Below are 25,354 nucleotides of genomic sequence, written 5' to 3'. Positions count from 1 at the left end.
ACTCTTTTTCTCGGTTAAACTTTTTGACTTTGCTGAGACCGAGAGAGGGGCTGAGGTTTGAGGCCTGCCTCGGGAAGAAAGACATAGATGGACGTGTAGACCCTGGGACGTAGGGGCTCCCCTCGCCACGCCTCATCCTGAATGCATCCTGGGGATGACGGGAAGGGTAGGCGCTGTCAGGTGAAGGCAGAGGGAAAGCCTGGGTCCGATCTGTCCGTCCAGGATGCCGCAGATCCCTTGAAAAGCCAGGCCACCAGGCATTAAAGGGACAGAGACGCCACGCTGCTAGAGAAGAGAGAGGGCAGCCCCAAGACGGAAAACTTTTATTTGCTGTACACTCAAAAGGCATCTCATGCTATCACACCAGTCCACAGCTTGTGCTGGTGACAGCCCAAGCTCAGCTTTGGCCCTGCTGCTGCCGCTGCTGATTGTCTTCCTCTTCTTCCTGGCCCTCTGGTGGGGGCGGGGGCGGATCCTCCAGCCCCGAGGATGACCCCAGGAGCTCCCCGGTGGACCCTGCCAGGCGGAAGACCACAGGGATCTGGGCCAGGGCTGGGTTGGTCTCCTGTAAGCCCTGGATCCACTTGGCCAGCGTGGCTTGGTCGTGGGCACCCGCCATGCATATGGCGAAGACAGGGCCTTCCTCCACTGTTGGAAGAAACAGGTGCTCAGAGTTTGTTCAGTGTGGATTGGAGGAGCATCCCCATGCCTGCACCCCTTCTAGGCCACAGGTGGGATGTTTCTTGTGCGTCAAAGCTTTTGCACAAGATATCCCCTCTGCCTAGACTGCCAATCCCATGCTTCACCTGAGTGATGCCTCCTGGTTCTTCAGCCTTCCACCAAGAAGTCCTCCCTGCATCCCACCCGATGCTGGGTGGTGTGCTCCTCCCCTGAGGCCCCAAGAATATAACTTAACTTGCCTGTTTCCCTATGGCCCAGAGCTGCTCAAGGGCATGGACTTGGCCTGTCCTGGTCATACTCAGTAGCCAGCACAGAGATGTTCTATGACCAAGGGCTGACAGGCCTGGAGCCCCTGGGGAGTGGTGTGTGTGTGTGTGTGTGTGTGTGTGTGTGTGTACTTGGACATCTACTGGGTCTGCATGTGGCAACTGCTCTGGGTATCAGCCTGGGTGCCACCCTTCCACCCCAGAGGCCTCATCCTGTCCAATGTTTGGAACACTGCCCATCCCAGTTTTACCTTCATGGATGTCAAACTCGTAGTCATCCCAGCCACTCCTTCCGTAGTCCAGGTCTAGCTGCATTGGGTAGTAGAGATTCCATTCCTCCGGAATTTCCTCCACTTCCTACCCCAGGGAGGCAGGTACAGCAGGGTCAGAGGCTCAGGATTTGCAGCCTACCTCCCCAAACCAGGAGCTATCCCTACCCCTTTCACCTGCACCTCTGAGACCTCAAGGAGCCCTCCTCAGAGGAGCCCTTGGGGTGATGCCCCCTATGCATGCTTTGGGCCCTTACCCTCTCCTCAGGAGGCAGCAAGTCAGCTCTGAGGATGTGATAATAGACACATTTGTCTCGGAGCCAAAGGGAAAAGGGGCCCTCGACGAAGATAGGCCGGGCTGGGTTGTGGTGGGCCAGGGCAGCCTGCTGATCAGGAGTCTGGATTCCTGGTGTGGAGACACATATGGCCAGGGGGCCCTGGCTGATGGGCTCTGCCCAAAGGCCTAGGGAGCCCACCCAGCAGGCCTGGTGAGAATCCAGCCACCTCATGCCAGAGCCTTACCTACAATGTGGGGCTCGGTGGGATCTGCTGCACCTGTGGAGTCTTTGGAAGAAGGCATCTGCAAGGAGGAGTAGGGGTGGAAGCTTGTGACTCCCAGCTCGTGAATTCAGGGCTCCTTTGGGACTCCTACCCATCCCTCAAGCCCATCCCTTCCTTACTTTGATCCAATTTGGCATTAGCTGCGGACATTTCAGATGTGCACACAGAGGGAACCCTGGAGTCTGCCTACCTGTGCTAAAATCCGGGATCTGCCACTGCCATTGTGACTGAGGTCAAGTCAGTGTACCTGTGTGCCTGTTTTTCCAGATGCAAAATGAGGATAACAGCACTTAATTTAGATGGTTCTAAAATGCTGAGAACAGTGCCTGGCACATAGTAAATGCTCCATGCTTACTGTGAAGTTTTAAAAAGAATAATTTCACATGTACAGTATACTCCAAGAAGGAGACACAGGAGCAACTCAGTTTTTGCCTCTGTAGAAAACAGGGAGGAAAGAAAATCTTTTTTATATCTTTCTGAGTTTATATACTGCCGTGATTCAAAAACCAAACCAAATGAAATTTAATTTTAAAAATGCATATATTCTTTAATTGAAATGTCTGAGAGTAGACAACGATCATCCACCAAGTTAAAAAAAACTGAGGTGAGTCAATGGGTATAGTCATAGAACGGGCTCCCAGTCATACTCTTAAGGGAAAACAGCAAAAGGCAAGGTGGAGAATATGTGTACATCTGTGCTACTAGAGAAACATTTTTAAAGTATCAGTTTTGGGATGCCTGGGTGGCTCAGCGGTTCAGCGCCTATCTTTGGCTCAGGGCGTGATCCTGGAGTCCTGGGATGAGTCCCACATTGGGCAACCTGCATGGAGCCTGCTTCTCCCTCCGCCTGTGTCTCTGCCTCTCTCTCTCTCTCTCTGTGTCTCTCATGAATAAATAAATTTAAATCTTAATAAATAAATAAATAAAGTATCAGTTTCTTAGAGAAGGAAAAAGTATGTTTTGCTCCTGGGCCTTTTTACTGAGTAATATAATTATACTGATTTTTTAAAAATTTATTTATTTATTCATGAGAGAGAGAGAGAGAGACAGAGAGAGAGGCAGAGACAGAAGCAGGCTCCATGCAGGGAGCCCGACTGGAACTCGATCCTGGGCCTCCAGGATCACACACCCTGGGCTGAAGGCGGCGCTAAACCACTGAGCCACCCGGGCTGCCCCCGATTTTTTTTTTTAAAGTAGGCTCCACACCCACTGTGGAGCCAAACACGGGGCTTGAACTCACAACCCTGAGGTGAAGACCTGAGCTGAGTTCAAGAGTTGGACGCTTAACCAACTGAGCTACTCAGGCACCTATACTTTTTTTTTTTTTCTTTTTCTTAGGAAGAAAGAGAGCATGTGCAGGGCGGGGTGGGGGAGTGAGAGGGGTGAGGGAGAGAGAGAATTTTAAACAGGCTTCACATACCCAGCTCAGAGCCTGACATGGAGTTTGATCTCAGAACCCTGAGATCATAACCTGAGCTGAAATCAAGAGTCAGACACTTAACCGACTGAACTACTCAGGTGCCCCAATACTGATTTTTTCATTTTAAATTTCACACCATGAAAAAATAAATAAATAAATAAATAAATAAATAAATAAATAAATAAATAAATAAATTTCACACTGTGAAAAATAATTTCACACTATGGAGTTCTCTTTTTTTCTTCTTTAACATTTCTTTGTATATTTTTATCTCTCTTTTTCTCACACTAGAAATCTTGGTTCCTATCAACAGTAATGCACTTACTTATCCATCAAACTACAGAAATAGTTTTGATATTACTGCTAACCGTAACGCTATGAGATTAAGCTTAGGATTTCTCTATACATATGTTTGTTCTTAGAACAGAAGCTACTAAGGATGGGCAGTTGGACAACAGACTTGGAAGAAGTTTTCTATTTGTTTTTGTCTGTTTCAATTTTGGTGGAATTCCCTCCCCATTTTGATTTAAAAAAATACACTAAAACATTTTCATAGTTTAAAAGTCAATCCATATTAAATAGATGTCTCTCTTCCACTCCTGTTCTACCTATCTCCTCCACGAGCCCAGAGATAATTGTTTCTATCCACTTCAGATTTATCTTTGCATTATTTATTTTTCTGAAAATAGGCAAACAGGTACACATTTATTTCCCCTCCCTTCACACTGAAGAAGCTTAATGTACCACTGAATGAACTTCAACTTTTCACCTTTTTTTTTTTTTTAACCAATTTGACTGAGGTGTAATAATCTTCATAGACAATGCCCTCTTGATGGGGTCTTGGATTGTTCCCATTCTAAATCTAGGTGGTGCTGGTGATCATTTTACCATGTTTCCAATCTTTCTGTATGTACTTTTCATAATTAGGGGAGATAAGAATACATACAAAGAATATAACTATTTGCAAATGCATAGGATCTCTTTGGAAGGAGACATAGACCTGGTCATGTCTGGGGAAGGAGCCTGGGGACTGAGGGGCCAGACTACGAGAGGAGTCTTCATTGTGTGTTCTTGAGTACAGTTTGGTTTCTAATGCTTTACTTTTCAAAATGAAAAAATGAGTTAAAGACTACCTTTCCTCTGCATTATGCTCCAGGCCAAGTCTCTGTCCCTCTGTCCTTTCTCTCCTGGACATCACATTACCCACTGTCCTAATCCCTCAGGTCCTCTGCCCACCCCTACCCCTGCCCCCCATCAAATACCATCCATGTGACCACCAGAAGGTGCTTCCAAAACCCAAACTCCTTCCAGAAACATGGCTCCCACCCAGTCCTTCCTCTTCTTAAAACTTCCCGGTGGTTCCCTCCCCACCAACAGTTTCAAACCACACTCTTTAGCCTGGTGGCTCCATGCCCCTTTTCCCCCACCCCGACCCCCAGCACTGGCTAGAGGAAGCCCTTTTTGCATCCCCCAGCTGTCCTCTGAACCCAAGCCCATGCTGCTCCCCGTTCCTCCCCATTCCAGAATGCTCTCCTTGCCTCTCTTGTCCCGCCCAAGTGCAGCTCGCCCTCACCTCCTCCAGGAACCCCTTCCTTCTGTCTCTTCTGGGCTCCCACAGCCCTCAGTGCTCCATCTCTGAACCAGAAGCTCTGAGAGAAACTGTCTGTTATCTAGTGTCAGCCTCCAGGACCACAGGATCCTCCATGTGGTCTGGTATGAGTGGGGCCCCTAGGACACTGGGTGTGTGTATGTGTATGTGGACTATTTCATTTAGTCATTCAACAAACAGCTGCTGAGCTCAGCTTTGTGCCAGACCCTGTGCTGAGCCTTGGGAGACACAGGGGAAACTGAGTCATGGAGAATGAGCAACCAAGCCAGGCACCCAGTGCCCCAGCCAGGGTGGTCAGGAAGGGGATCCTGAGGAAGGGATGGCATAGCTGAGACTGGAAGAACATGAAGTCCTGGGGAGGGATGTTCCCGGCAGAGGGAGCCGTGAGCACTAAGGCTAGAATGCTTGAGAACCAGGATGCCTGGGTGGCTCAGTCGAAGTGTCAACTCTTGATTTTGGCTCAGGTCATGATCTTGGGGTTGTAGGATCAAGCCCCGTGTCAGGTTCCCTGCTCAGCATGGAGTCTGCTTAAGGTTCTCCCCCTCCCCCTCTCCTAACCACCCTCAAAGAAAGAAAAATTAATAAAATCTTAAAAAAAAAAAAAAAAAAAAGGAAGGCTTGAGGACCAGAAAGGAAGACAGATGCCCAGATATAGACTGTGGGGAGAAAGGTAGGAGCAGAGGTCAGAGGTGAAGCTGCAGTGAGGAGTGAGGGCCAGGGGACTTTGGTGAGGGCTCATGTTTCACCACAATCACTCAGGGTGAGTGAGGGAGCCCACCCAGCCTGGGAGTGTGGCTGTGGCCGCAGGTGTGGGACAGGGGTGGGTACCTGGTAAATGGTGACTGTGGCGTTGAGGTTGGGCTCCATGTGCCGCAGGCCCAGCTTGGCCAGGTCCACAGGGTCCTGGGGCAGGTCCCGGGGCACAGGGAAAGGGTTGATATTCTTGAAGCGGGAGAACCAGAGCTTCATGCGTATGAACTTGAGCATAGGGTAACTCTTACGTCCAAATATCTGAAGCAGTAGAAACTCGGTCTCCTTGTTGGGCATCACACCTGCATTAGGCAGAAGGGAGAAGAGGAGACAGAGACATGGGATATGGAGAGGGGCAGAGGAACCAGGACCAAGAAGGAATTGGGAGTAGGGCCAGATGGAAAGAACCAGAGACAGGAAGAATTGAAGGCAGGGGATGGATGACAAGGGGGAACAGAATTAGAATTGAAAGGAAAAGTCAGAAGGAGACAGGAAAGACATGAGAAACAGGAGAGATGAGGGAGGGGGAGGAGGGTCAGCCCAGCCAAACAGACAGATGGAGAGAGAAAAGACAAGTCAAAGCCATGGAGTGGTGAAGGGGCCCAAGGCCTGGGAGAAGGAAGTAACACACTCCCCACCCCTGAGCCTGCTGGCCTCACCATGGCTCTCCATTTGTTCTAGGACAGCAATTCCACACTCCTGCTGCCGAGGATAGTGGATGAACATGGTCTGGAAGATGCTTCGAGGCCGGAAGACCTCCTTGGGGAAGACGTCAAGCAGCAGGTTGTAGACGGCCAGGTCTCGCTCGACGCCGTACTCCCGCATCTTGCGCAGGGCCAGGTAGATGAAGTCCACGTGGCCCCGCTTGTACACGTTATGCTGCCCAAAGTTCTGCACAGCCCGCACAAAGTTCGCCTTGTCCCGCGTGCCTCCCAGTGCCTGTGTAAACAGCTCCTCGTGGGGGGCCAGGGCCTTCGGGGGTCCCTTCGGGGGCTCAGGCGAGGGAGGGACCAGCCATGAGTCAGAGTTACAGGCGATTGCGCTGCGGTGGAGGCCCCGTGGGGCCCAGAGAGGTGCCTGGGAACAGAAAATCGCTGCTGGGATCTGGCACCTCCCAGGGCCCCGGGGAGGACTCCCAGGCTGGCTCTCTCCTGGAGGACATGCCAATGGGCATCCCTAAGTGCCTCTGGGGAAGTGTGGTACTGTGGTTCCAAGCCTAAGATTAGTCACCGTTACAAAGTGTGAGAAAACAACAGTGAAACCACTTGGTTTCAAGTGGAGGCCACTTGGCCACAATCACCAGGACAAACACACACCCTCTGAGGCAGTGACCCTGTGTCTGGTTTGTAAATCTGACAGGTCTAAACAAACCTGTGCCAAATGACTTCTGTATGTCCACTGTAGCAGTGGAAACGGTCCCAATGTGCATCAGCAAGGAAATGGTTCAGCAAATGGCCATGAACCTGGACAAGGAGCCCCTGCATCTATGAGAGCCCCTGAGGAGGGTCTTGTGTGTGACCCAGTACCAAGTCCAAGGTATATCATGAAACAAACAAAAAAAAAGCGACGTGTGACACGATGTGTAGAATAAGTTCCCAGAGGTGTAAGAAAACCTCACCACCTTATATATACAATAGGTCTTCATTATTTGTGGATTCATTAGTTGCAAATTTACCAACTTGCTAACAAATGATTTGTAATCTAAGAGTCAATACTCTTAACACTTTCCTGGTCACTCGAAGACACATGCAGGGCACTGAACAATTTGAGTCGCCCAAGCCCTGTTCATTCCTAACTGAGATCGAAAAAGGCAACGCTTGGCCTTCTTGTTTTGGCTCACATGCTGTCAACAAGTGTCCTCTTAGAGATTTTATTTAGTCTATGTTTTTCACATCTTTTTGTTGGTGGATTTCGCTAAAATGGCCCCCAAGCATACTGCTGAAGGACTGATTAGTGTTCTTCCCTGCAAGAAGGCTCTGCTACTCTTTATAGAGAAAATAACACGGGGTAGATGAGCTTCATTCAGGCATGAGTTATAGTGCTGGTGGCTGGGAGTTCAATGTTCATGAATCAACAATACATATCAAATAAGATGTATTTAAACAGAAACATACACCCCCCCACACACACACACACACAGGTTTGTATTGACTGGCTGATGATTATGTGAGCAGAGGCTCACAGGAGCCTACCCCTTATTTCCCTGGAAGCAGTAGTTGGGTATCCACTAATTCAGGGTATGCGGCCACTTTATAAAACTAACTACTGTGGATAATGAGAGTTGACTGTGGGTATATACATTTTTTTGCTCCTGTAAACTATCTCTGGGAGGAAATGCATCTACAGGAAATGCTCCTATAAACATCTCTTGCCTTGAGAGAGGGGAGTTAAGTGGTGACCAAGCAAAAGAGGGACAGAATCTTGTCATGGTGTAGCCCTAGAATTATTTGAACTGCCCACTGTAACTAACCAGGTTATCTATTCAAAAGATATATCTCAATAACTGAGTTTAAAAAAGAAAATGCAAAAAAAAAAAAAGAAGAGAAAAAAAGAAAAAAGAAAATGCAGGGCAGCCCGGGTGGCTCAGCGGTTTAGCGCCACGTTCAGCCCAGGGTGTGATCCTGGAGACCCAGGATCGAGTCCCATGTCAGGCTCCCTGCATGGAGCCTGCTTTTCCCTCTGCCTGTGTCTCTGCCACTCTCTCTCTCTCTGTGTCTCTCATGAATAAATAAATAAAATCTTAAAAAAAAAAAATGCAGACTTTGGAGTCCGCGGGAATCTTGGCTTGACTGTCCTCTGCTAGGTGGCGCCCACATCTCATTTCACTGCTCAGGCCTCAGTTTCCCCATCTGTTATGATGGTGTTTCCCTTGGGTCAAGCAGACCTTGTTCCCCAGGGTGGGGAGTGGAGGCTGCTGGGGGGGCAAATATGGCCAGCTGCCTGCTTTTGTCAATAAAGTTGTATTTATTTTTTTATTTTTATTTTTTTAAAGGCATTCATGTTTTTTTTTTTTTTTAATTTTTATTTATTTATGATAGTCACACACACAGAGAGAGAGAGAAGCAGAGACACAGGCAGAGGGAGAAGCAGGCTCCATGCACCGGGACCCCGACGTGGGATTCAATCCCGGGTCTCCAGGATTGCGCCCTGGGCCAAAGGCAGGCGCCAAACTGCTGCGCCACCCAGGGATCCCAATAAAGTTGTATTTAGAATACAGCCAGGCACATTCATTATGTCCCTGGGGTTGTTTTTGCTCTACACTGGCAGAGTCAAGTAGTTTTAACAGAGACTGTGTAGCTTGTAAAACCAAAAGTATTTACTATCTGACTCTTTATGAAAATGTTTGCTAACCCCTGTGTGGATAGTATCCTACCAAAAGTGTCCATTTAAAATGAAATTGTACACAACTAATTCTACAGGTGGTAGATGCACAGGTCAAAAATCAGACAGGAAAGGGAGACATCACAACCACAAACAAGATAATGTAAATAAACACCAGAGAGCAGGGCCTGGCACAGGCACATCTTGGAAATATGGAGGGTTCAGTTCCAGACCCCCACAATAAAGCAAATATCACAATAAAGGGGTCATATGAGTTTTTTGGCTTCCCAATGCATCAGAAAAGTTAGGTTTACACTATACTGTAGTCTATAAAAGTGTGCAATAACATTATCTCTACAAAAACGTATGTACCTTAACTAAAAAATAGTGCTAAAAATGCTAACCAGCATCTGAGCTCTCAGCAGGTCATAATCGCTGCTTGCAGATCGCCATAACACACATGATAATAATGAGGAGGTTTGAAATACTGCAAGAATTACCAAAATGTGACACAGAGATGTGAAATGAGCAAATGTCAGAAAATGGCCCCAAAAGACTTCCTCAATGGAGGGTTGCCACAAACCCTCAATTTGTAAAAGCCCAAAACCCAAAAAAATCCGCATTATCTATGAAGCACAATACAGCAAGGTATGCCTGATTATTATCATTACTGCCACCCTCACTGTTGCTGCTGTCTATGCCTGTTGATGGGCTTGGGCCATCTGGTCACTCTGGGAAGGGATGGAAATTCAGTGTTCTGCTCACATCTTTACAAATGGATATAGGAGTTACTTACAGTCACCACTCGAATCTATTTAGCTTATATCATTTCCAAATTCAACCCCCTTACCCACATGGGCAGCAGCACTTCTTAAAATGAGTAAGGCAGTTCATCTGACCCTCAGACCACATAGGCCAGCTGATGGGACCAGACAACTGTTCAGCCAGTGGTTACCTGAGAGAAGGGGGCTCCAGTGAGGGCAGCCCCACAGATGCCTCCCCAGCCCCAAGAGAGGCCCCGGGCCAGCAGGATGGCTTGGGCCCAGCTCATGCCGCTGCTCGTCAGACAGCCACCTGGCCAAGAGAGGAAAGACAGCATCAGCCTGGAAGCCGACCTGCTAACAGAAATGAGACCCCTCATGGGCAGAGACCATGTTCTAACTCACCAGCCCCATTGGTCTCATCCGCAAGATGGACTTAAACCGCTGTTACAATCAAGCATCCCTACTTTATGGGGCTAAACACTCCAGTATCTTGAGGAATTTGCCCCTGCCATGGTCCCCCTCCCTACTGGATCTTTTTTGTGTTTTTAAGATTTAATTATTTTAAATTTAGAGAGAGAGCATGCACATGAGTAGGGGGAGGGGCAGAGGGAAAGGGAGAGAAACTTAAGCAGGCTCCATGCCCAGTGCAGAGCTCGACTCTGGACTCGATCTCATGACTCTGAGATCCTGACCTCAGTAGAAAACAAAACAATAGTCACAGGCTTAACCAACTGAGCCACCCAAACGCTTAAAAAAAACAAAAAAACAAAAAAACAGCTTTATTCACATATCATGTAATTCATCTTTTTCAAGGATAAAATTCAATTTTTCTTTTTTTAAGATTTTGTTCACTTATTTGAGAGAAAGAGATAGTGACAGAGAAGTGAGAGAGAGCACAGAGGGAAGGAGAGGCTCTCTGCTGAGCAGGGAGCCCGATGTGGGGCTCGATCCCAGGATTCTGGGATCATGACCTGAGCTAAAGGCAGACACTCAACCAACTGAGCCACACAGGTGCCCCAATTCAATGTTTTTTTAGAATAAGAGTCATGCAACTATTACTGCAATCTGATTTTAGAACGTTCTTGTTACCCAAAAAAGAAAACCTATACCCATCAGCAGTACCTTTCATTTTCCCTCAGACAACCACTAACCTACCGTCTCTATAATTTGCCTACTTTAGGTAGTTCATATAAACGGAGTCTAGTAGGGGTTTCAGGTTTATCCATGTTGTAGCATGTATCAGACTTCGTTCATTTTAATTGCCAAAAAATTCCATTATACAAATATAACTATGTTTTGTTTATCCCTTCATCAATTGATGGACATTTGGGGTTGTTTCCACCTTTTGACTATTATGACTAATGCTGCTATGAACACTTGTGTGGAAGTTCTGTGTGAACAGGTGTTTACATACCTCTTAGGTATATACATAGAAGTCAAATTGCTGAGACATATGGTAATTCTATGTCTAACATTTTGAGGAACCGCTGAACTGTTTTTTTAAGTAGGCTCTACACCCAACATGGGGCTTGAACTCATGAACCCCAGATCAAGAGTCGCGTGCTGGGTGGCTGGGTGGTTCAGCGCCTGCCTTTGGCCCAGGGCATGATCCTGGAGTCCTGGGATGGAGTCCTGCGTTGGGCTCCCGGCATGGAGCCTGCTTCTCCCTCTGCCTGTGTCTCTGCCTCTCTCTCTATATCATGAATAAATACATAAAATCTTAAAAAAAAAAAGAGTGTAGCAACCGACATAGCCATGCGCCCCTGCCAAACTGTTCTCTAAGTGGCCACACCATTTTATATTCTCCCCAGCAATACATAAGGGTTCCGATTTCTCTATACCCTTGACAATTCTTTTGTCTTTTTTATTTTTTAAATTTATTTATTTATTTATTTATTCATGAGACACACACACACAGAGATGCAGAGGCATAGGCAGAGGGAGATGCATGTTTCCTGCAGTAAGCCTGATGCGGGACTCGATCCCAGGACCTCAGGATCACCACTGAGCCACCCAGGTGCCCCTGTTGTCTTATTGATTAGACACACTAGTGAGTGTGAAGTGATATCTCAAGGTTGGATTTGCACTTCCCTAAAAATTGATGCCAAGTATCTTTTCATGTCCTTATTGGCCATTGGGTTTCTTTCTTTCTTTCTTTTTTTTTTTTTTAAGATTTTATTTATTTATTCAAGAGACAGATAGAGAGGCAGAGACACAGGCAGAGGGAGAAGCAGACTCCATGCTGGAAGCCCGATGTGGGACTCGATCCCAAGTCTCCAGGATCACGCCCTGGGCTGAAGGCAGATGCTTTAACCGCTGAGCCACCCAGGCGTCCCCAGAACCTAACTTTTTAAAAAAGATTTTTATTTGTTTATTCATGAGAGACACAGAGAGAGAGGCAGAGACACAGGCAGAGGGAGAAGCAGACTCCATGCTGGAAGCCCGACATGGGACTTGATCCCAGGTCCCCAGGATCACGCCCTGGGCTGAAGGCGGCACTAAACCGCTGAGCCACCTGGGCTGCCCGGCCATCGGGTTTCTTTTTTGGAAAAATGTGTGTTTAGATCCTCTATCCATTTAACAAATTGGGCCACTTACCTTTTATTCACTGAGTTGTAAGAGTTCTTTATATATTCTGGATACTAACCCTTGTGATTTACAAATACTTTCTCCCATTCCTTGGGTCCTCTTTTCACTTTCTTGATGTTCCTGTTTCCAGCACAAGTCTTATTCTGATGATGTTCAATTTATGTTTTTCTTTATAGCTATGATCTTGATATTGTATCTAAAAAACCAGTGCTGAGGCCAGGGTCATATACTAACTGGTATGTTCGAGTGCCTGGGTGATGTAGCTGGTTAGGTGTCTGACTCTTGGTTTGGGCTCATGTCATGGTCTCAGGGTCATAAGACTGAGCCCCTGCATCAAGCTCCATGCTCAGTGTAGAGTCTGCTTGGGACTCCTCCTCCCTCTCCCTCTGCCCCTCCCCCCATGCTCTCCCTCTCTCTCAAATAATATAAATTTTTTAAAAAGATTTATTGGGGATCCCTGGGTGGCGCAGCGGTTTGGTGCCTGCCTTTGGCCCAGGGCGCGATCCTGGAGACCCGGGATCGAATTCCACATCGGGCTCCCGGTGCATGGAGCCTGCTTCTCCCTCTGCCTGTGTCTCTGCCTCTCTCTCTCTCTCTCTCTCTCTCTCTCTCTGTGACTATCATAAATAAATAAAAATTAAAAAAATATTAGAAAATTAAGTTAAATTAAAAAAATAAAAAAAGATTTATTGATATTTTCTTCTAAGAGTTTACTAGTCTTAGCTCTTACATTTAGTCCTATTATCCACCTTGAATTTTTATGTATGATGTGAAAAAGGTACTCATTTCAAGTGGATATCCAGTTGTCCTAGTACTATTAGTTTAAGAGACCGTTCTTTCCCCCATTTTTTTTGTCTTGGCATTCTTTTTTTAAAATTAAGTTTTAAAATTTTAATTTCAGTATAGTTAACACAGTTGTATTAGTTTCTAGTGAAACTAATACTAAACTATTAGTATAGTGATTCAACAATTCTATACATTACTCAGTGCTTATCATAAGTGTGTACTCTTTTGTCTTGGCATTCTTGCTGAAAATCAATTGACCATAAATGTAAGGGCTTAATTCTGGGCTCCCAATTCCATTGATCTGTATGTTGGATCTTATGCCAGCACCACACCATTTTGATTATTATAAGTTTTGTAAGTTTTATTATTTATTTATTTTTTTAAAAAGATTTTATTTATTTATTCATGAGAGACACAGAGAGAGAGAGAGAGGCAGAGACATAGGTGGAGGGAGAAGCAGGCTTCATGCAGGGAGCCTGATGTGGGACTCAATCCTGGGACCCCGGATCATGCCCTGGGCCAAAGGCATGCGCCAAACCGCTGAGCCACCCAGGCATCCCTAGTTTTGTTAAGTTTTATTTTTTTTTTTTATTTTTTTTATTTTATTTTTTTTTGTTAAGTTTTAAAATCAGGAACTATAAGTCTTCAAACTGTTCTTTTTTTTACAAAATTGTTTTGGCTATTCTGGGTCCCTTGCTATTGCATATAAGTTTTAGAATCAGTTGTCAATGTCTGAAGAAAGTCAGAGGGATTCTGATAGGGATTATATTGAGTCTATAGGTCAGTTTAGGAATATAATAATAATAATAATATAAGACTTGACTTAATAATATTAAGTCTTCTGATCCATGAACATGGGCCACCTCTCCATTTATTTAAATCATCTTTAACTTCTCTTAAGAATATTTTATAGCTTGCAGCATATGAATCTTTTACTTATTTTGTTAAATTTATTTATATTTCCTTTTTTTTTTAAGATTTATTTTTAAGTAATCTCTACACTCAACATGGGGCTTGAACTCACAACCCTTGAGATCAAGAACTGCATGCTCTACTAACTGAACCAGCCAGGAGCCCCTATTCATGTCTCGTTCTTTATGAAGCTATTACAAATGGGATTGTTTTCTTAATTTCATTTCTGCATTGTTCAGTGTCAGCGTATAGGAATACAAATTATTTTTATTTTATTTATTTATTTATTTTAAACAAACAAACCCTCCATACTAGATACAGGGTCTGGCTTTTTTTTTTTTTTTTTTTTATTTATGATAGTCACACAGAGAGAAAGAGAGAGAGGCAGAGACACAGGCAGAGGGAGAAGCAGGCTCCATGCACCGGGAGCCCGATGTGGGATTCGATCCCGGGTCTCCAGGATCGCGCCCTGGGCCAAAGGCAGGCGCCAAACCGCTGCGCCACCCAGGGATCCCACAAATTATTTTTATATATTGATCTTATATTCTGCAACTTTGTTGAACTCACTTATTAGTTTTAATAGCTTTTTACTGCATTCTTTAGGATTTTCTATATACCAGATCACATCACGTGCAAATATAGTTTTACCTCTTCCTTTCCAAACTGGATGTGTTTTCCTTTCCCCAGTGCCCTTGCTGGAACCTCTAGTACAATGTCAAATAGAAGTCACAGGAATAGAGGCTCCTGGTGGTTCGGTTGGTTAAACATCTGCCTTCAGCTCAAGTCATGATTTCAGGGTCCTGGGACTGAGCCCCAAGTTGGGCTACCTGGTCAGCAGGGAGCCTCCTTCTCCCTCTCCTCACCCCCTGCTCATGTTCTCTCTCTCTCTCTCAAATAAATAAATAAAATCTTAAAAAAAAAAAAAAGAAGAAGAAGAAGTGGCAAGAGTAAATATCCTTTTCTTATTCTTGATCTTAGGGGAAATGTATCCAGTCTTTCATCATTAAGTATGATGTGAGCTGTGAGTTTTTCATAAATGGCCTTTATAAGGTGAAAGAAATTCCCTTCTAGGGGTGCCTGAGTGGCTCAGTCAGTCTAGCATCTGAGTCTTGATTTCAGCTCAAGTCTTGATTTCAGGGTCATGGGATTGAGTCCTGCATTGGGCTCTGTGCTCAGCGTGGAGACTGCTTGTCCCTCTCCCTCTGCTCCTTCCCCAGCTTGCACCCACTCTCATGCTCTCTCTCTCTCTAGAATAAATAGATACAAATCTTAAAAAAAAAAAATCCCTTTTTATACCTAGATGTTGACGGTTTTCATCAGAAAGGGTAGCAGATTTTGTGAAGTACTTTTTGTTGCATCTATGGAAACAATCATGTAGTTTTTGTCTTTTATTCTATTAATATGACATATTACATTAACTGATTTCCAGATTTTAAACTAATCTTGCAATTTCTGGACAAATTCCACTTGGTTATGGTGTATAATCCTTTTTGTATGTTGCGAAAACTTGGTCTGCTAGTTATTTTGTTAAGGAGTTTTACATCTATATTCATAAGAGATAATGGTGTGTAGTTTTCTTTGAGTGTCTGATTTGGTATCGGGGAATGCTGACTTCACAAAATGAGCTGGGAAGTGTCTGGATTATTATTACCATTTGAACTTTCTCTAGCATCTCCCATCTTGTCCCAGAGACTCCCTCCAGGTTTTGCTCCACATCTCTGCACTTTTCACAGCAAAGCTTCTCCCAAGAGGTATATACATATACAAACTATGCTTCTTCACCCTCTCAAGCTTGGCTGCTGCCCCAACCATTTCACTGACATCATTTATAAAGTTCCCTTTTGTGTTTTACACTTACCAAAGCCAATGATTATTTCTTAGGCCTCATTTTGCTCAATTTCTCAGAAACATGCATCATGGGTGAGACCCTCCTCCCACTTTCTTGGCATTCTAGATTTTCCTAGAATCCAGGCTTTTTCTCAGTCAATAAGCAAGACCCACTTCCTTCTTTAAAGTTTGCAATGGAGGATCCCTGGGTGGCTCAGTGGTTTAGCGCGGGCCTTCGGCCCAGGGCGTGATCCTGGAGTCCCAGGATCGAGTCCCACATCGGGCTCCCTGCATGGAGCCTGCTTCTCCCTCTGCCTATGTCTCTGCTTCTCTCTATATATATCTCATGAATAAATAAATAAATAAATCTTAAAAAAAAAAATAAAGTTTGCAATGTCTGGGACACCTGGGTGACTCAGCAGTTGAACTTCTGCCTTCAGCTCATGATCCCACGGTCCTGGGATTGAGTCCCATATCATCTGCTTCTCCCTCTGCCTGTCTCTGCCTCTCTCTCTGGGTCTCTCATAAATAAATAAATAAAATCTTAAAAAAAAAAAGTTTGCAATGTCTGCAAATTTGAACATGCAGATAAATCACCCAGGATCTTGTTAAAATGAAGATTTTGGTTCAGCAAGTCTGGGGTAGAGCTAAAGACCTTACACATCCAACAGGCTTCCAAATGATGCTGCTGCTGCTGGTCTGGGAATCACACTTTGAGCAGTAAAATTGCAAATAGTCCCACATTCTGGATTTGTCTGAGGTGTCTTTCAATTTGTTCCTCTCTTCTCTATATCATTTTAGGCAGCACTAATGGTTCTCAAACTTTGTTCATATTAGAATCATCTAGGGAGCTTTTAAAAATCCCTATGCTCAGGCCATATACCCTGTATATAATAAATCAAAGTATCTAAAATGTAGGGCCCAGGCATCAGCATTTTAAAGCATTCCAGGGGCACCTGGGTGGCTCAGTCAGTTTAGCATTTACCTGGCCATCTCAAACTTCATTTGCTTCAGAATGATATCTCTGCTTAAAATTGTTCTTCCGGGATCCCTGGGTGGCGCAGTGGTTTGGCGCCTGCCTTTGGCCCAGGGCGCGATCCTGGAGACCCGGGATCGAATCCCACATCGGGCTCCCGGTGCATGGAGCCTGCTTCTCCCTCTGCCTGTGTCTCTGCCTCTCTCTCTCTCTGTGTGTGTGTGGCTATCGTAAATAAATAAAAATTAAAAAAAAATAAATAAATAAAATTGTTCTTCCCCTCCTACCCAATGACACCACCATTCCTAGTCATTCAGGCCACAGACCTAGGAGTCATTTCTGAGTCCACTATGTCCCTCATTCAATTCACCAAGTAGTCCTGATGAGTACTTCAAATCCATCCATTTCTCTCCATCTGCAAGCCACCACCTCAATCCATGATCTTTCCTTAATACCTACCCAGCCTTCCCACCAGTCAATTCTCCCTGCCATGGCCAGAGGGAGCTTTTTAGAATGTAAACTAAATTCAGTGTTCTCTGACTAGAAATTGCTAGTGTTACACTTAAAATATTCAGTCCGGGTCTACCTCTCAGTCAGGGTCTCCAAACTCAACTCTTCTTCTTTTTTTTTTTTAAAGATTTTATTTATTTATTTGAGAGAGAGTACATGAGCAGGGAGAGGAGCTAAGGGAGAAGCCAACCCCCAACGGAGCAGGGAGCCCAATCAGGAGCTCCAGCCCAGGTCTTCAGGATCATGACCTGAGCGGAAGGCAGATACTTAACCAACTGAGCCACCCAGGTGCCCCTTCTCCAAACTCAACTCATTACTGGCAGCTCTAGCTACACTGTTTCTCAAACAAGCTAAATTTATTCTAGTTTCAGAGCCTTTGCATTTGCTTTTCCCTCTGTTTGGAAATTTCTCCCCCCAGATCAGTCCACACCTGTCTCTGGTCACTCAGGTCTATATTCAAAGGAGAGGCTTCCCCTGACCACAACTCCACTCCCAATTTAAAGCCCCTATCGCCCTGATGAATGAATTACTAGCAATTATTAACATCTGAAATCACCTGTTCCCTCCACTCCTGACTTTTTTAACGCCTGGCTCCCCCAGGAGATCGGAGACTGTCTTCTTCATTGCTGTGTTTCCAGCACCTGGACAGTGCCTGGTATATGGTAGGTGCCTAACAGGTATCAGTTGAAGGGGGGAGAAGAGCTAAATTTCTACAAAACGTCTATGATCTAGAAGTCTGAACCCCATGGCAGGGAGTACTTACAGCAGCTCTGGGCTGGCTGTCAGGATTCTGGGTTCCTTAGGAGAAACGGACTGACGTGGGTTCGAATTCCAGCCTAGCTGCCAACTAGCGGCGTGACTTCGGGAGAGGACCTTAACCTCTCTGGGCCTCAGCTGTCTCATCTGCAAATAGGAGATTAGGGATGTGGGGACGTGAGTACATTGAAAGCGTCCTTTCCCAGCACGTCCCAGCCCCGCACCTCAAAAGGTCATGGTGCCCTGACCCTGCAGCTGCGTCGCCCTGGGCCGCTCTCCCGCCCTGCCGGCCCAGAACCGGTACCCCCTGGACCCAGCAGCTCGAGCTCACTTTCCCCACGCGCGACCTACATACTCACGCGGCAAGCCGCGGACTCCGGCCCGGCTCTGTCTTAACTCTGGGCGCCGCCATCTTACCCAGATTGCTTCCAGGTCACGGGCCACCAGGGAGCAGCAAATCAAGAACGCGGGTTTAGAGAGATCCCGCCCCAAATGGAGGAGCACCAATAGGAAAGCAGAAAGACCTTGGTCCCGCCTCATACCGGGCCAGGTCCCACCCCCATTACCGCCAGAGAGCTGGGCGGTGGGGAGAGTGAGTGGACCGTTCCCGCTGGGAGGCTGGACTTGGGGGCCCTGTGAATCCACCTGGAGGCTCCGGTTTTCCCACCTGAAATGTGGGAATGAGATATTAAAGGTAGAAGTGATGAGATTCCTTCATTTGTTCAACTAACCTTTACTGAGCGCTAACCGTGTGCTAGGCGCAGGGTTTTCTTACTTTTTTTTTTTTTTTTTTTTTTTAAGATTTAATTTATTAATGAGAGGCACAGGGAGAGGGAGAAGCAGGCTCCACGCCGGGAGCCCGATGCGGGACTCCCGGGATCACGCCCTGGGCCGAAGGCAAACGCTCAAGCGCTGAGCCACCAGGCGTCCCTGCTAGGCGCAGTTTTAAGCGCTGTGAGGATACAGCTCTGACAGCAGAGAAGGAGACAAGTTCTGCTCATTGGCTCCGTGATTCTGGGCTAGTGCCTAACTCATCTGTGCCCAGGGTTTTCTCACCCTGGGCCAATTATAATAACTTCAGGGGATTTTTTTGAAGTTTGAGCTAATCTATGCCGAACAGCCATGTAACTGCCATTGTTACGGGGAATTCACCCTAACACCTCCCTTCACCTACCTCACTGGGAGGGCAAAGAGCCTGGTTTGACACCTTGGGCCAACCTCACTGAGGCCCTAGGGTCCAGTGGGGTTCTGAGTGTTTTTGTGATTTTGCCCTGTGGCCCCAGGTGTGCACGTATGTGTGTACTGTACTGCTGGGATGTGGAGATTTTCGTGAATTTTTATAGCATTTCAGAACTGAGCAAAGGTGTGTAGGTATGTGTGTGGCAGTGTGACTGTGGGTCAGGAATGGGCCCCATGTATGTCAGTGGGAAGCAAGCCTGTCTGGGCATGGGTGTATGTGGGTCCTTGTGTGTCCACGTGTCAGTGGCTGCATGTGCACCTGTAATTGTACAGTCTTCTGGGTGTCTGTGATTCTGTGCATGTGGGAGGGTGTGGACTTTGTCCCACAACTCTAAGGGGCTAAGCAGTAGGTGTGTCAGCATTTCTGTGACCATTCCCATGCCATAATGTGTATGCGATTGCACTTGAACACTGGAAAGTCATTGACTGTGATGCCCTGTGTGTTCCCAACTTGTGGATGAACCATCAGTGGTGTCCACTGTCAAGACACACATGCAAGTGTGACACCTCACCCCTGTCTGTGTGCGACTGTATTAGTTTCTGACTCTGTATATGCATGACTGTGCTCATGACACCCTGTGTATTTCTGTGTGTGACTCTGTGTCCCAGCAATGGCATTACAGGTCTGCCTATGCCAAGCCTGGGACGGTCTCTGATGTGTGATTGTTTGCAACTGTTGGTATGTGTCTCTAACACCCTGTGTGTCTCTAACTTGTATGGGTGTGCTTGTCCCCCACCACTGGCATGTCAGTGACCGTACAGGACACTGTCTTTGTGCCTCAGTATCAGTCGATTCTGTGACTACGGGGCCATGTCCATGACAATGGTATGTCTCTATGCCTCTCTGTATGACTGCGCACCCACCTTAGTGGGGACTGTCACTGTGTTTGTAGCATCCCATGTGTATCTCTGTGTGTGACTGTGTGTCCCCAACCCCCAGGGTCTTCACTTGGCTAGCTGTATCCTTAGGTGTGTGTGAGAGATGCAGTGTCTGGATCCCTGGATTTGTACTTCTCTTCCTCTGTGTGCAACAGACCTGTGATCCCAGATAATCCCCTTGCCTCGGGTCATGGCAACATTGCCGATAGTGCAGCTGGCATTCTCCCACTTGCTGTGGGACCTGGGCAGTTGGGCAGAGGCAGTACCAGGGGCGTGCACTTGGCCACAGCACAATGGCCACCCCAGGCCATCCCTATGGCACCCCCCTGCCCCATGGTTCAGCCTTCTGACTTCATCTTGCACCGAATGAGCCCCTGGGCACTCAGCCAGCGTGTATTCAGCAACCTCTGGCTGGCCTAGGAGTGCTTTGGACTCAAGCAAATGCCTCCAGTGGGACCTCAGGTAGTCCGGGGGCAGGGCCGAAAGGGCGACGGCAAGAGAGGGGTGAGGCCTAACTTGCCCTTGCTGGTGTGTATTCATCCTCCTCTCCCTGGGCATCAGCACTCTCAGCAGGTACAACCCGCTTTCCTCGGAGACAATCAGCATTTACATCAGCCTTGCTCTGTAAGAGTCAATGGGGCCCGGGTTGGGGAGGGGGACATTCTCCACTCCTGCCCCTGCTCTGCACCCCTGGTGGTGTGGGGAGCTGGCAGCATGGGGAAGTGGGATGGACACTGCTGAGGATGGCCAGGTGATGAAGGGACCTCTTCAGGAAGGTTCTCAGATTGAAGCTGGCCCAGCTAAGGAGACTCATTGGCCAGCCTGTTGTCTCTCTCTATCCAGGCAAGGCAGAGGTTGGCCCAGGGCCTTGACCCCTCCATGCCAGACCGCAGCTGTCCTGTCCAGAGCTCCCACTGTGTCTCCCATTAATAAATAAAATATTTTTTAAAATAAAGAATAAATAATAAATAAAATAAAAAATATTTTATGGCTTGAGCTATGTGATGATTACACAGGTTTATATGTATGTAAAATTTCACCGAGCTCTCCATGCAGATTTGTACATTTTATTTTATGTAATGCCTCAATTTAAAAGTTTTAAAACATGATCATTGATTCATTGAGTTATAATTTATACATCTTTCTGTATGAATAATGCATTTTATAAGTATAAACAAACGTCAGTGAGGATTTGAACAAAGTGGAATCCTTGTACACGGCTGGTAGGAATGTAAACTGGTTCAGCCACTAAGAAAAATAGTATCGCGTTTCCTCAAAAATTAAAAATAGAGTTACCATATGATTCAGCGATTCCATTTCTGGGTATATACCCAAAAGAATTGAGAGCAGGGACTTGAACAAATAGTTGTACATACTCCCATATTCATAGCATAATTCACAATAGCCAAGGCAACTCAAGTGTCCATGGATGGATGAGTGGATAAACAAAATATATATACATACAATGGAATATTATTCAGCCTTAAAGATTAAGGAAATTCTGACCCATGGTACAACATGGATGAACCTTGGGGACATAGTGCTAAGTGAAGTAAACCAGCCACAAAAAGACAAACGCTATATTATTCCATTTATATAGGGTCCCTAGAAAAGGCGAATTATAGAGACAGAAAGTAGAATGGTGGTTGCCAGGAGCTGGAGGAAGGAGAGCACCGGGAGTTAGCATGTAATGGCAACCGTTTCAGTTTTGGAAGATTGAAAAAAGTTCTGGTGATGGATGGTGGTGATGGTTGCACAATGTGAATGTACTTAACACAGAAATATACACTTAAAAAAAAAAAAGAAATATACACTTAAATGGTAAATTTTGTGTTATGTACATTTTACCGTAAGTTTTAAAAATTAGAGACAAAGGATAGGATGAAATCAGATTAAAGTACTAGAGGCTCCTGGTCTTGAGGGGCGGGGTAGGGAGTCCCAGTTGAAGACTATTAACCTAAAAAAAACAAACCAAAAACAACAACAACAACAAAAAAAACTATTAACCTAAGTGGATTAGCTCATAAAGCGGAGGCTTGGCCGTTAACAGAGGCTCCAGGCGAGGACAGCTGTCCACCCCCGAGAAGCCATATCTGCAGTCCCTTGGCCTCCGTGCGGCCGGCTGCTTCCTGGGGACGGGAGTCTCCTCTCCGCCACCGGCAGGATGCCTCAAAGACTCTGCGCAGCCGCAGCACTTCAGCCTCATCCAGATTCCTGTGATTGGCCAGGCTGTGAAGAGCTGCAGCCAATCAGCCGCCGGTCCAGGCGCTCGTGCATCCCACCCCAGCACGTTGAAAGCCACGTGGGAAGCTGCTGGGAGGGCTCTGGCCCTCAGCGCGGCTGCCCAGCTCTGCGCAGGCGCACTTCGCTCTGCTCCGCTGGGACCTGGGCGAGGGCGCGCGTGGGTAGTGGCTGCGCTGTCACGGACCTGGCCACCGCCTTCAGAGCTCCCAGTGCCCCTTCTCCTCTTGAGGCAGTTATGGCTCTCATTTTCTTTTTTTATCCTTACAGAAGTAGTGGATTCAAACACAGGCGCTTACCTTTTTTTTTTTAATTTATTTTTATTTTATTAATACAGAGCACCACAGTATGTGTGGGGTCCGATGTAGACCCTTTAACGCAGAGTCCTCAAAACAACCCGAGGAAAAATAGCAGCTTCACAGTGCTGGATCCTGGCAGACAGCTCCTTAACCAACCAACGGACGGAGGTTAAAGTCACCATGAGTCACTGTGACATCATAAGTTCCTGGTATGAGAAGGGAACATCACCTCTCTGGTATCCTTCCCAGTAATGTGAAAACCTCAATCTGATCAACATAAATCAAACTGAGAGATAGTCTGCACAGTTACTGACCAGCTCTTTTCAAGAATGTCAGGTCATGAACGACCAAGGGGACTGTCACTTGACTGAAAGAGTCTAGGGAGACATGACAACTAAATGCAATGAGAGATCTTGGATTGGGTCCTGGAATAGAAAAAGGACGAGTAGAAAACCTGGAGAAACCCAAATCAAGTCTGTAGTTTATTAATAGTATTGTACCAAGGTTAATTTCTTAGTTTTAACAAATGTACTATGCTTATGTAAGTTGTTAACAGTAGGGGCAGCAAGGTGTAGGCTGTATGGGGAACTCTCTGTGCTATTTTTGCAACTTTTCTGTAAGTCTAAAATTAACTCAAAATAAAAAGTTAAAAAATAAACCGAGGAAGCAGGCACTATCAATATGCCCATTTTCCAGAGAAGGAAACTGAATCACAGAGAGGTTAAGATACCTATCCAAGGTCACACAGCCAGAAAGCACCAAAGGATGCCCCAAATCCATGGAATATGGATCCAGAGCCCCCCTTCCCCTACTCTTAACTGTAGCACCACAGTGTTTTTTTGTCATTGAGACAAAATGCTGCTCACCTGCCTGCATCTGTGTCTGTCTCACTCTGTTGATGGATCTACAGGGTACCTTGTTATTAAAAGGCCACGGCAATAAATGTTCTTTTCACACCTACTTGTACTTATTAGGTATATTCTAAAAAAGAGGTTTCTCTGGATCAGAATGTGTATTAGATAGCAGGGTTCTCCAGAGAAACGGAACCAACAGAATAGAGAGAAACAAAGACACAGTGTGTGTGCGTGTGTGTGTGTGTGTGTAATTATAAAGAAATGACTCACATGACTGTGGAGGCTGAGAACTCCAATATGTGCAGTTGGCAAGCTAGAGACTCAGGAGAGCAGACGATGTAGTTCTAGTCTGAGTCTGAAGCCTTGAGAACCCAGAGAGCCAATGGGTCAAAATTCCAGTGTGAGAGCTGGCAGGCTTGAGACCTAAGAAGAGCTGATGTTTCAATTCCAGGCTGAAGGCAGGAAAAGACCAATGTTCCAGCTCAAAGCAATCACATATGAGGAATTTCTACTTCTCTCTCTCTCTTTAAAAGATTTTATTTTTAAGTCAGCTCTACACCCATCATAGGACTCAAACTCACAACCCCAAGATCAAGAGTCACATGCTCTACCAACTGAGCCAGCCAGGCATGAGGAGTTTCTTCTTAGGATGGAAAGGGTCACCTTTTTGTTCTCTTCAGCATTCCAACTGATTGAGTGAGGCCCATCCATACTGGAAAGGGCAATCTGTTTTACTCTTTAGAAATGCAACTATTAATCTCATCCCAAAATAGCCTCACAGACACACCCAGAATAATGTTTGACTATCTGGGTATCCTATGGCCCAATCAATTTGATATATAAAATTAACCATCAGAAAAGGTAAAAACTAGTCATTTTGAAAGCTACAAACGGAGGTGCCTGGGTGGCTCAGTCAGTTAAGCATCTCTGTTTGGCTCAGGTTATGGTCCTGGGGGTCCTGGGATCGAGCCCCACATCAAGCTCCCTGCTCAGTGGGAAGCCTTCTTCTCCTTCTCTCTGTGCCCCCCTCTTCCCGCTTGTGCTCTCTTCCTTGCTCTATCTCAAATACATACAACTTAAAAAAAAGAGGAACCCTGCGTGGCTTAGCGATTGAGCGTCTGCCTTCGGCTCAGGGCATGATCCCGGCCCGGGATGAATCCCACATCGGGCTCCCTGCGAGGAGCCTGCTACTCCCTCTGCCTGTGTCTCTGTGTCTCATTCATGAATGAATGAATGAATGAATGAATGAATAAATAAATAAATAAATAAATAAATAAATATCTTTTAAAAAAAAAGCTATCAACAAATTGCCCATACCCATCAACAATGCTCTCGAGCTTCCCCAGCACCACATGTTGTCAGGTGTTCTGAATGTTGCCAATCTGATAGTCACCAGTCTATTTTTTTTTTAAAGGCTCCCTTGTTCAATCAGATGTTTTTCCTACAAGATATTTTGCAAAGCTCCTGGCTGGACAAGGGAGTGGGCAGGTTTAGAATGACCTACATGTCTCCAGCCGCAGCCTGTGGCTCAACCCCCTATCCACCCTCCAACTGGTCTTCTGGGGAAGGTTGGAATGAAAACCCAAAGAAGACACTCAGTTCAACTGTCCTTAGTCCAGGAATTGCCTGGAAATTATGCCCTTCCTTTGTGTGTGCTTAAACACCAACATTTCAAACAAATGCAGCTTGGGTCCTGGCTCACCAACTTTAATTCCATTTATCCAGTGAGCTTTTTTTGAGCACCTGTTGTGTGCAGGTGGTATACTGGACACTGGCGACAGAGCAGTGAACAAAACAAGCAAAGATCTGCCTCTGTGGAGCTTTTATTCTCAGAGGATGAGATAG

At 46.0% G+C, this 25,354-nt stretch overlaps 1 protein-coding gene across 4 annotated transcripts; it reads right to left on the bottom strand.

Moving 5' to 3' along the window:
• Positions 1-306: 306 nt before the first annotated feature.
• ECSIT (ECSIT signaling integrator) lies at positions 307-18,486 on the bottom strand. Of its 4 annotated transcripts, none has more exons than XM_025457629.3 (9): positions 18,357-18,486; positions 18,005-18,144; positions 9,833-9,951; positions 6,216-6,633; positions 5,635-5,858; positions 1,739-1,796; positions 1,474-1,622; positions 1,199-1,304; positions 307-648 (listed from the first exon to the last, which is right to left on the bottom strand). In XM_025457629.3, exons 3-9 carry the CDS (start codon positions 9,926-9,928, stop codon positions 398-400), a joined length of 1,302 nt encoding a protein of 433 aa, XP_025313414.1. In that variant the 5' UTR covers positions 9,929-9,951; positions 18,005-18,144; positions 18,357-18,486; the 3' UTR covers positions 307-397. The 4 variants fall into 4 exon arrangements, with proteins under 4 accessions (XP_025313414.1, XP_025313416.1, XP_025313415.1 ...); XM_025457631.3 differs by having other exon boundaries at positions 18,349-18,440; XM_025457630.3 differs by having other exon boundaries at positions 18,246-18,372.
• Positions 18,487-25,354: the final 6,868 nt, after the last annotated feature.

This window comes from Canis lupus, chromosome 20 (genome assembly GCF_003254725.2).
Source record: "Canis lupus dingo isolate Sandy chromosome 20, ASM325472v2, whole genome shotgun sequence".
Lineage (NCBI taxonomy): Eukaryota > Metazoa > Chordata > Mammalia > Carnivora > Canidae > Canis > Canis lupus.
This window is presented reverse-complemented; position numbering and strand designations above follow the sequence as displayed.

What these genes read in the sequence shown, in the direction of transcription:
- ECSIT (XM_025457629.3), bottom strand. Translation starts at nt 9,928, where the DNA reads ATGAGCTGGGCCCAAGCCATCCTGCTGGCCCGGGGCCTCTCTTGGGGC. An exon ending in CTGGAGCCCCCTTCTCTCAG is followed by an intron (nt 6,634 to 9,832) that starts GTAACCACTGGC and finishes TTCTGTTCCCAG; the next exon opens with GCACCTCTCTGGGCCCCACG. An exon ending in CACCGAGCCCCACATTGTAG is followed by an intron (nt 1,623 to 1,738) that starts GTAAGGCTCTGG and finishes TCTCCACACCAG; the next exon opens with GAATCCAGACTCCTGATCAG.